Below are 12,747 nucleotides of genomic sequence, written 5' to 3' on the forward strand. Positions count from 1 at the left end.
TTCTTGCTATCTTTATTTGAAAAAGAAGGCATCTAAGCTAAGGAGCACACTGGACAGCACTTGTTTATTGGTGGGTGCATGTAGCCACCAATCAGCAAGCACAACCCAGGTTGTGAACCAAAAATGGTCTGGCTTCTAAACTTACATTCTTGCTTTTTAAATAAAGATATCAAGGGAATAAAGAAAAAATGATTAAAGGAGAAATGCATGCTTTATCTGAATAATGAAAGAAAAAACTTGGGCCCAGTGTCCATTTAAGTATATTAATATATCAATATTAGTTGTGCAAAGCTGGGGAATCGGTAGTAAAGGCATTATCTATATTTTTAAACAATAACAATTTTAGTATAGACTGTCCCTTTAACTCACAGAAAAATGGACTTTTGAATGGCTGGTGGAGCGCGAGGTATTTGAATTTTATATCTATATTAAAAAGTTATAGCGCATCTTCATTACAACTGATGAACGAAACCCCATCCAAAATATCACTCATTCTGGATCTGATTTTAAAAAGTGGAGAGTTTAGCATCACTTTAAATATATTTATGATTATAGATATATGGGCATCTAACAGTTAAGGTAATAGAGACTTTGTGCATCCTTGTTAGTGCGTGCTTTGCTGCCTACTTAGTAAATGGGTGGGACCGCTCTCTACATCACTAGACTTCAGAACAGAAAGGGGTGGAGGATACTCAAATAAAATATATATTTTCAAATTAATAGAATTACAAAATATAAAACCAGTATAGCGGTTTTCTTGTGTATTCTATGTCATTTCAAACAATACATTCCTGATAATTTACTATCACTTTAACTAAAATGTATATTATATTATAAATGCATGGCAAACAGTCTGACCATTGTGGTGTATAAGCTGTGGTAATAATGACTTACTGGTACTTGTTTTAACATCACTGTTTTTTACCTCAACAGGTGTGCCCCAGCAGCAGGTAAAACCTTGTGTCAAAGTGGAGCCTTCCAGTCACTACAATAACTACAAGTATAACAGCAACGGTGTTGTAGAAAGCTACTCTGTATTGGGCAACTGCAGACCATCTGATCCTTACAGCATGAACAGTGTGTACTCTTACCACTCTTTCTATGCACAACCTAACCTGCCTTCCATGAATGGCTTTCATTCAAAGTTTGCTCTTCCTTCATTTGGTTACTATGGTTATTCTAGCAACCACATGGTCCCTTCTCAGTTCATGAATTACGGTGCTACCGACCCGAGAAATGGTGGATGGATGAGCAATGCCTTCGAAAAGAAGCCCGATTTACAATCATTGGCAGACAGCACGAATCATGGTTACATGAATGACTTATCAGATCAGGGTTATGTTAGATCAAGTGAGATGTCACACCAATACGGCCTACACGATCACAATCAAAAATCTGTCAGCATTCCCCACCGGACTACTCCTGCTCCAATGGACACTACTTCATATTCACAAAACATTTCCTGCTTTAGTAAAGTAATTAAGAAGGAGCCAATTAGTGATATGTCTAAGGATTCATTCCAGCGAGTGCCTAGTGTCCATGCCCAGAGTCCAGGTGTAAATCTATCATTACAAAGCAGTGATCACAGCATCTCTTATAAAGCAAATGGAGCTCTGTCATCTTCTGAAAGGACTAATATGGACAGATCCTGCAATATGTTTATGTACAATGAGAAAGTCAGTTTACCAAGTGGTTTGGAAAAGAGAGATTATTTTGGTCTTCATGCAAATGGAATTGGAATCAAGAACCTTCAAGGACCGGATAAGTGGAATTCATATGGAAATGGTCACGCAGCTCAGTGTGATTCTCCCTCATCAGGCAAAGTCTGGAGCTCCTGCAAACTCAGTGAAAGTCCTAAAGTTCTTCCCTCTTCTGCAAGCACACAGGAGAAGAATTGGCATAGCGGGTCAGCCAACCTTAATCATGCTGTAAAGCAGAACACAATGCTCCAGGAAAAACTCTGGAATGCTGTTGGTGCTAATGATAGAAACAGCATGACTCCTAGTATTGGGGTGCAGGACAAGACCTGGAATATGTTTACTTCCCCAGCAGTTAAGTCCTTAAAGACAAACAATGGTATTCTTGGTGGTGAACAACATGAAAACATGTGGGACCCTTATAGCATAGATGATAATATGGAGGATACCCCTACAAAGAGCATGAAAGAAGAGGACGAAGAGGAAATCTGGTCTGACAGTGAGCACAACTTCCTGGATGAAAACATCGGAGGAGTGGCAGTAGCCCCAGCCCATGGCTCAATCCTCATAGAATGTGCAAGAAGAGAGCTTCATGCCACCACTCCCCTTAAACAGCCCAATAGGTGCCATCCAACCAGGATTTCCTTGGTTTTTTACCAACACAAGAACTTGAACCAACCCAACCATGGACTGGCCCTATGGGAAGCCAAAATGAAGCTACTGGCAGAGAGGACACGAGCAAGGCAGGAGGAGGCTGCCAGGCTGGGCATCAAAGAGGAAGTCAAGGGCTTTGGGAAAAAGAGAAAATGGGGTGGTGCTACAACTACAGAAACCCCACAAGTCGAGAAGAAAGACTTCATTGCAACTCGACAAGCAGCTACTCTTATAACAAACTCTGCTACCACTGCATCCTCCTATGCCTATACCAAGGTTACAGGACCATACAGTCGCTGGATATGAGATTAAAACAGCTACCAATGTGGCCATTGTACCTCAGATAATGTACAGCACTGTATTATGGTGCTTTTTTGGTGCTTTGTTCTTGTGTACAGTGGAGAAATCCCACAGGTGTACACACCTCACAGGACTAAACTCTCTAATCAAGAGAACTTTTACTGTATAATGTGTATTTTTCCGGTAATCTTAAAAAGATTTATATCTCTCCATTTTTAAAAATCTACTGTTGTACAATGAATGACAGGAAAATCACATGAAAAAAAAAAAAAAAGATTCACAGCATCCTTTTACAACACAACGTTTTTAATTGCATCAAAATATGTATATTTATTGGATTTTTTTTTCTTTTTAGAAAAGCAATGGTGCGTACTTTCTAGCCTGATCAGATTTGAACAGGTCTTGTTAAACTGGTAGAAATCACAGATAACAGACCACCAAAATATGTGCTTTAAAAGTAAATTTTTAAACCAGTCTAAACAAAAAATTTTTAGAATAATAAAATGTATTACTGGCAAGCAGGCTAGACCTCAGATACAGTATCCCTTTCTTGATAAGAACTAATGTTGTCTTTGCATGGCTCTTTAATATTCTCTAAGTACATTTTTTATTTAACCAAATGTCGGACACATATGCGTAACAAAGAAAATATAGACGTGTTTGCATACATCATAAAACAAAAAAGCAACCGTGTCTTAATTCCTTATTCTTAATTTAATGAGTAATTATACAACTTTTATTCCAATTTTTAAAGACTTGTTTTAAAATGATGCATTTCAAAACCATGATTTTTTTTAAGTTGTAAACCACTTAACTAAAAAAAAACCTATTCTTAATGCACACCACCATGCATCTTCTATACTTGATAATCTTAAGTGTGCAGGTTCTGCCATTGCATTGACATACGCTTTATGATTTTATATATATATATAATCATTTTTATAGAAAAATATAAAAGAAGGGCTACTGTATCTCACATCAAATTAAAACTGTGAATAATTATGATTGGTCTCATTCTATTATTGGTATAAATGGTGCTGGTTAATCTGGGGCATTTTCTGTTTCATTTATATCAATGGAACTGCCACATAGACCAAAATATTCCTAATTTGCTTTTTTTTTCTTCATTTTCCATATTTAGAACTTTCCTTAACAGTTTTGTTCTGCCAATTGCTGTGGGACAAATTATTCTGAATGTGTAATGCCTTTTGTTTTCCTTTGTTGTGGTTGGTTTCCTTAACAAACAAAAAAAAACGGTGGTGCTCGTTAACCGTGACAGCTATTTTCTTTATTTTTATTTTTTGTATTGGATTTATTTTTTTGCCTGAAAACAAATGCAGGTGCTATCAACGTAAAGAAATTTAAAAATAAATAAATAAAAGTATTTTTATGAGTGTAGGGAAATTAAGACAATTTTAGATTTTTGTAGGAAGTTTCCATGGTAGATAAAGAGGAGCTTAATTATGCCTGGGGGAGGGAAATTTTTAACAAATGATTAACCACTCTAGATACAGAGGGGTTAATGACACAGAATGTAAAGCCAGCGATAAGTCAAAGGAGAAGGTTTTAAGTCTTTTAGGGGAGGGATTTTGTTTTAATAAATTAAATTCTTATGGGTTTTGACCAGTTGTGCATCTAGATTATTTTCTATGCACTATGATAGTTAAAACCATCAGTCTGTAAATAGTTTTTGTTTCTGTTATTTTAAAGCACTTTTTACCCTGCTGCAAACCTTTTGAAACAAAAAAAAAATGGGAGAAATGTATATAGTAGTACATTATTTAACACAGTGTTTCCGTCCTACCAAGTACTAGGATCTACACTTTAGTTTCTGCTTTTATTCTCTGTAAGGTAGGAAGACATTGCTGCCTCAATGGTTATAGTGGCAGTATAGGAAATGAAATTATCATACTACACAGTGTATTTGTTCTCTTATGCCGTGAGAGAATGTTAGATGTCAGAACTCGGTTGCTAAAGTTTGATTTTAGGAGGGATTCTATTTTTTATTTTTTTCCCTTTGCAGATTTGGTTAGAAAGTAGCACGCTCACATAGGGTGGGATGTATACATGCTAAAGTGGCTTGCGACTCAATTTGTAGTCTCCCTACACCAAAAAAACAAAACAAGCAACAATGGCACAGTTTTCTCAGACCTGGTAATATGATGAGGAAGCTAAAACCCAAGGAAAGGCCAAACAAAATGTATTAGTCCAATCCATAAATTTATCAAAACCTCTAGTATCTTACACCTTTCTATGTATGTGTTTGCTTATTTGGGGGTATAATATTCAAAGCAGGCATCTAAAACACAACTGAAAGACCTTTACACTTTTAGCTTAAAAGAGACACATTTAAAATTTTGCGCTGTAAATATTTTTTTATTCAGTGACATTAGAAATTCTAATTTCCACACATATAGGGTACACGTCAATCAATTTATCAGTTGTTGTGACCAACCTTTTCCAGAAAAAAAGAAAAAAAAAAAAGATCTAAATACCAGAGTTGAGTGTCCTTAATTTAATTATAATCATTTTAATATGGAGTACTCATATGCTGATCTGATGTTGAATAAATTAATGAAAAGTACTTTTTATAATTGATCCCTCAGAAATATTTCTTGCCAACTGTACATCACAATTGGTGTTTAAACGACTAGATTATTTCTCTATGAATGAAAAGTAAAATAATAAAATGTTTACTTTCTGGTCTGAATGACCGCGCTAGGTTTAGTGCGCATACAATAATATGATTACGTTAGTGAAATACTAGGAGTTGATGTGTTTAAATGGATTTCAATCAGTGTCTCGGACAATAAAGTGTATATATATATATATATATATATATATTTTTTTTTTTTAACAAGAGCATGACAGATTTCCAGGCTGCATTATAAAATATGGTTAATAATACTTTACAACATTGGACAACTTTGCAGCTTTGCCTACTAAGAAATCTAACCATCTCGGAAAAAAAGTTGAATACTTGTGTAGTGTATTAAAACAAAAACAAATCTAAGACATAAAGGCAAATGTATTCACTCCAGGGAGAGAACCAAATTGCTGTGCTTTGTTGCGTCTATAAAATAAAGCTTGACAGATCGTGTCATAGTTTAATGCCTAGAATACCAACGTAGTGCTCTAGGAAAGAATGGATTCTGACTAATGGGGTAACTACCTTTTCATAAATTCATTTGAAACATCAATCGGATTAGCCTTAATTATTAAATGTGGTGTGAACTGTATCCACACTTGTTGTGTTATGTTAACAGATCATAACAATTGTGTAGTTATTTATACCTGTATATACACAAAGGGTCCAATCACAATCCTTTAGAAAAACTCATTATTTTTTTTATAGAAGAATCACCATTAAAAGTCTATGGAGATTTTTGTAGATGTATTTTTTTTTTTTAAGATTGTGATCAACCTCAAAATGAGTTGCTTAAATCTACAGGTGAAACGGATTGTTGATTGTTTACTATAATTGCAGATGTGTAATGTATATGTGATGAAACAGCCTGGGAAACTTTCAAAATATGTATTTTTTGGAATAGGGAAATTAAAATGTTGTGGCAGTGTTGTAAATCATGTTTAACACTACATCTAGCCTACCTCAAATCTCTTAACCCTTACATATCCAGTGATTTCTGTCACTAAAAGGGTTGCAAATCTGCATGCTTCATTTTTCCTACTATGCATAGATAAGCAGCTGATGAAATGGGTGTTTTATACACATTTGTTATATAGTTTATGATCGCCACTATTTCTCTCCCATATGAAACTAAAGTCAAAGGAGATTGTTGTTTTCTACCCACAGTACTTGTGTCTAATGAACTGCATTTGGAATCTTGCTTTTGCTTTAATTGCACTTTTTAAACAAATGGCTGTGAGAACTGAGTTTGTTTGAAATCATGTTACTGTGTCTTTTTTAGTGCCCTATACAGTATTAAATTACATGCTAATTCAATTCTGTTTTCTAATTTGGTTTTCTCAAGAATCTGTGCTAATTCTGATGAGATTTTATTTTATAGACTACTATATGTGAGGGGATGGAATTTAATTTAAACTACATTTTTAAAAGTAGCTATCATTAAAGGGATACTAAACTATTTATTTTACTTTAATTATTCAGATAAAGCATGCAATTTTAAGCAACTTTCTAAATTAACTCCTATTATGAAATATTCTTCGTTCTCTTGCTATCTTTATTTGAAAAGCAGTAATGTAATGCTTAGGAATGGGACAATTTTTGGTTCAGCGCCTTGCTAGCGCTTGCTAATTGGTGGCTAAAATGTAGCCACCAATAATCAAGCACTATCCGGGGTGCTGAACCTAAAATGGGCCCTGCATCTAAGCTTTACATTCCAGCTTTTCACATAAAGATAGCAAGAGAATGAAGAAAATGTGATAATTGGAGCAAATTAGAAAGTTGCCTAAAATTGCATGCTCTATCTGAATGATGATCTGAAAAAATGGGTTTAGTATCCCTAAAATGGGGAAAGAGAAAGTGATAGTGCTAAAGATAATTCTATTAAAAAAGCTCTTTAGTGACGTTGTTAATCTTCTGGTACACTCACAGTGTGACTGTCTTTAAGATTTATTATATATTTTAATAGGTAGAGAGAGGGTAACTAATATATGGTAAGAGGCATCATCCACACATCTTTCTTAAACACAGCCATGACGTTACAAAAAGAAAAGGGAGAAAGGAAAGTGTTTTTCACTTCATATGTTTTTCTGCATGCAGTCACTTGAACACATAATCTCTTCTCTTCATTCCTTTAACCCTGCAGTTTCTAGATGCTACTGCAGTGCATTTTTAGCCCCCCTCTCTCAGCTAAGGTGTAGAGATTTTTTTTTTTCTGCAAGTTGAATTCCATAGGAATCTGAACCAAGGAGGAATTTGTCAATGTTTTGATCTCATAGGAATATTACTCTTCTAGAGCCAGATCTGTTCTTTTAAAGATGTAGCAGACATAAAATTAGAGATCTTTATGCATGTCTGTCTGAGTATCATCACAGATTACTCATTTTAGCTGGCACATATCACCAATTGTGCAAGCAAATCAGTGGCATATAGGTAGACAAAGGACAGCTCACTTGTTAAAATAAAACAATATATTGTGTATTTAAATATAGCAGTAGTTAAAAAAAGGTTAGCCCTCAGCACACAGTGAAGACTAAATGAGTCACAACCAAACCTTTTAAACAACACACTTTAATGAAGAGGTATAAAAGGAGGCAAATTATCTTTTTTGTGACATTAAGTTCAATACATAAAGCTCTTTCCACTAATCTGTATTGTCAGAAGTGAAAATCATTTTAAGACACTAGAGGAAATGGTTACAAGTCACAAATTAAAAACACACTAATCTGTTTATTAATTAGACTTTTCTCAATCAAAAACAATAGACTTTTTCTCCTTAACCCGTCACCCACTAGTTGGTTGCAGGAAATTTCCAACTCCATACATCTTGCACATTTTTTTGAGATTTTAGTACACCCCTAGTTCATTTTTGGTTGACATTTTTATATAAACTGGATTTTTCTGATTCACAAAGCAAGACTGATAACTGGCATAAAAATAATAAGCTAAGAACCTTTTCTAAAGCTCATTAACGTTGCATAATATTTGCACATTATCCCTTCATTTAACCATTGTTAAAAATGTTTTACGGGAAACCTTTAGAACTATCCTACATTATTGTTTTACAGCGATGTTACAACATTGTTTCATACTCTCTAGTATCTGTTTTTGCCGGTCATTTTATAAACACAAAGAACCAATAGCATAACAAGGATGGATGGAAGCTGTACATACTTGTGTTTACTCAGGGTTGTGCAATTTGTTATGTAGGGCAACATTCTTAGTAGCTTAATACAGGTACTTACTAAATATAGGTCCAGTTATTTTTATTAAGTAATCCTAACTGAATTCACTTAATTTCTTGTTGATAAAATGGCAAACATGTAATGAATGAACTGAAGAAAAATAAATAAAATTAAAATATACATTTTAAGGTACTCTATATTTCTGACGCATGTGCAATTTATTTTGATTACATGCACATACTATTTTGTTTTTGTCAATTCCATATTTCAGCTGTCAACATTTTCATTATGTAGAAAACAAGGATCCAACCATAAGCCAGGATATGTGGCAGATGATGAAATCTATAAATCTATTCATTAATCCTAAACTGTGAGAGCTTCCCTCCATCTTTGTCTCTGCTTATGAATTATGTGATAAAACCAGGCATACTGCTTCTTAAAACGTATTAAACACCTCTTGCTTTTGTGTAAAAACAAACAGTGCTTTGTCCCACGCTCCCTAGAGAAGCCAAAAAATCTCTTTGTATCTGTTTTCAAAATGGTGTAAACTGCCTAAACCAGCTATTTAAAGCAATATTTAACCCATTTTTTCTTTCCTGATTCAGATAGACCATGCAGTTTTAACCAACTTTCTAATTTACTCCCATTATCAATTTTTCTTTGTTCTCTTGCTATCTTTATTTGAAAAAGCAGAACTATAAGGATAGGAGCCAGGCCATTTTTGGTTCAGCACCTGGGTAGCGCTTGTTGCTGATTGGTGGCTACATTTAGCCACCAATCAGCAAGTGCTACCCTGGTGCTGAACCAAAAATGGGCCAGCTCTTAAGCTTACATTCCTGCTTTTTCAAATAAAGATAGAAAGAGAACGAAGAAAATTTGATAATAGGAGTAAATTCGAAAGTTGTTTGAAATTGCATGCTCTATCGGAATCATGAAAGAAAAAATCTGGGTTTAGTGTCCCTTTAAATTTGCAGGTTACAGACTTTGGTTTTTGGCCTTCTAGGGAGCGTAGCACAATCACAATTTTAAACAAAAGCAAGAGGTGTTTAATGATCTTTTGATGACCTAACATTTTTTTTTTTTTGGGTGGGGGGAGGGTTGTGCGATATGCAGATAGTGTATTTGAATGTAGTCAAAGCAATGTGATGCTATGCTTTTAGTGTTTCAAGTTGGACCAGAGAAATAGATTTGACGGCATTTACAAATTAACTTTTTGCAAAATGAAAGATATTAAACTAATAGAATCCAGTACAGATGTAGATTAACATTAGGCAAAATATTAAAAACAAATACGATCAGAGGGTAGTGATATATTAAAAGGACAAAAGAGAAAAGCAAGGTTTAAATCATGTGTCCAGAACAGGTGTTTACAGTAATCTGACTCTTTTCATTGATGTGGTTAGAGGAGGTCTAGGCGCACTATCACTTATTTTTTGATAATGCTCACTGCAGTTTTTCAGAATAAATGTGAGGCTGGATTCATGGCATGTGCTTTGCTAACTTTTTGAATGAGCTACAATCGGTAAATCCCATATTTTCTCAGCAGTTCTATACTGCACAATAAAAAAAATTCCCTTGGTAAATCTAATGGAATAGTATTTTTTAATAAAACCAAAGTCTACCAGGTACAAAATATGGCAGCTAAATTCAGCAATTTATTAAAAGTATTAGCATCATCATGTATGAGCATTGAAAGGGCAATTTTGAACCTCAAACTTCCACTTAATTATGTGTAAATCAGACAGGCCTGCAAACTATTATTTTTTGTCCCCACAATTTTGAACGAAATGTTTTTTTGTTTTTTTTATGATTAAGGAGGCACACACAGATGGTTTCCTCAGTATGTTTGTATGTATCATTTTGTTCCCTTTAAAAATAATTTAGGCAAATCAATTTCTCTCTAGCGGGGAACAAAAAAAGTTAAAAATACCACTTTCGGAATATTCTGTCATATAAGCTAATGATAAAGTGGATATATTATGTTGTCACTTTGGGTTTATTTATGTTCTTAGGGAGACGTTTGGTTGCTGGCGATAATTTGCCCTTGTTTGCCTGAAATTTTGTGTTCCTGCTTATAATGTAATATTAACATCCCTGCACTGCATATTGTTTGTATCAATATATTTTTATTTTATCATTTTTGGTGCTACATTTTTTTATATATTTTTTTTTTTTTAAGATTCTCATAATTTATTGTTTACCTTTGTAAATATACCTTATCTTTTTATATTTCACAATAAAAAGGCTTCCTTCTCAAGCTAAATGTCATTTTTCCAAAATACCTCAAAAATACATTGGAACTTCATCATGAAATCACCTACAAATATTTCTGGGTTGAAAAATTCCCATTGTGGATTTTTCAGAGTTTTTTCAAATAGACTTTACTTGAAAACAAACTTAGAATATAAAGAATTATTTCAGATCATTTCTTGGGTAAGACGTGGTATGAATAAATCATGTTAGGCTTCAAAATCAACATACTAAGTCTGAGAGAGACCACTGTTGCATGTAGTGTGTGTATATATGTCTCAGAATGGATATTTACACATTGATATAGTTATGTTCATAGCATAAATCTAACACTTCTTAGCAAAAAAACACGAGTTGTCCCTTAAAAATATGGGTAATGCTGAACTGATAGCTAACTTTTGCTTGTCACATGAACAGGATTTTTTTTTTACACCTATTGACAGGCTGCCTCAGAGGCCTCTAATGCAATGGCTCAAAATTTAGGTAAAGGGTGTACAGCATGCTGAGAATGGTGGTGAGTGAATTTGTACTGGTCACTAGTCTAGTCATGGGTTTATTTTGTGACATTTCTTGCCTTGTTTAGTCTAAAACCCAAGGAAAGCCAAATTAAATGTCTAAATTATCAAAAACTTTGAGCCAACCCAAATGCATTTACTTGCAAAACCTTTTTGGTATAGAAATAGTTAAACACCTATAGTCTTTGGTAGGATGAAGACACAGCATGCATGGACATAAGTGTGAGTGTGTAGGTGTGCATGTATGGATGTTTACACAATTTTATTTTCAATAGCATTTATCAGGGATAATTTGAATAGAAATATTAACACATGCACCATTGCAACAATAATTTATTCAGGGATACTTTTTACAGCCTCCGCATACCTTCATATATATATATATATACACACACATTATGTCACGTAATTCATAAAAATAAAAAAAAAATGAAAAATAGTCAATCTGTATGAATGAATAGTCCATTTATCTTTTTATATATTTGGATTAAATCTTTTCAAAGCTAGACAGAGACTGAAAGGTATATTTCCCATAATGTCCCGTAGCAGTGGAAAGAAATATAAAAAAAAAATAAAAAAAAGTTAAAAAGGAATACGGAAAAACAGGTTGGTTTTGTGGCATAAATAAATGCAGTATAGCTAGCTAGAAAATAGATGTTGACGTATTTGATTTCATGTCTTTTTAAATTCATTGGTTGCAAGATTCTCCAATGGAGGTAAACTTGGAAACCGCACTTGAATACAGTATATCTCAATTTGTGACTGTGGTTACTTGAAAATTCAGTTTCTTTTGGGATTGATCTGATGAATGGTAGATTTTATAATGTCCGGAGGCCGTAGGATTAATGTGTATTAAACTGCAGATATGACTAGTACAGTAAATTGATGCTGATAATTTTATTTTGTATAATTTTTCCATGTTTTTGTATATTTTTTTTTTCTTCCATTTTCTTCCCCATCACCCTGTGTTCTGTAATATTTTTGTTTAGGATGCCTAAAAAATTGCAAGTATGAATCTTTTTTTTTTTGTATTTTATTATAATTTTCACAAACAACTCGTTTGTGAAATGTATTATTCCTGATAACTAAAATATTGTGGGTGTTTTAATAAATTTTATATTTATTTTTTGCACTCAAAATATGTGTTGTTTTTTTTTTTCTTTACTGTTGTCAAAACATTAAAAGGTGCAATAAATTACTATTTAAACTTTATCTCATAAATATAGTTTTTTGCGTGTCGTGCAGCTTTGAAATGTAGTCTTTAAAAATTTTTTTTATTAATTTTGTTTTATTTCTGTGTCTTTGCTGTGTACCTTATTTTTCTGTATTGTTCTGAGTTCACTTTAATGTTTTCTGAAGTAATGGTTAGTACATTATTATATGCAGACATTTTATTTTTCATTTTTAAACAGGCATATGCATAAAGTAAATGATCGGTTAGGCACCACATTACATAAATTCTTCTTAAAAATAAATGTTTAAACAAAATGTTTTATATGCAT

At 33.5% G+C, this 12,747-nt stretch overlaps 1 protein-coding gene across 5 annotated transcripts in view; it reads left to right on the forward strand.

Annotated features, from left to right (window-relative positions):
* Positions 1-12,384, forward strand: part of TET3 (tet methylcytosine dioxygenase 3) — a 206,418-nt gene extending 194,034 nt beyond the window's left edge. For all 5 annotated transcript variants that reach the window (XM_053717757.1, XM_053717755.1, XM_053717758.1 and 2 more), the window contains one exon: positions 934-12,384. In XM_053717757.1, the coding sequence (XP_053573732.1) occupies positions 934-2,657 (1,724 nt within the window). In that variant the 3' untranslated portion in view covers positions 2,658-12,384. The remainder of the gene's footprint in view (positions 1-933) is intronic.
* Positions 12,385-12,747: the final 363 nt, after the last annotated feature.

The sequence above is a fragment of the Bombina bombina genome, chromosome 6 (assembly GCF_027579735.1).
Source record: "Bombina bombina isolate aBomBom1 chromosome 6, aBomBom1.pri, whole genome shotgun sequence".
NCBI lineage: Eukaryota > Metazoa > Chordata > Amphibia > Anura > Bombinatoridae > Bombina > Bombina bombina.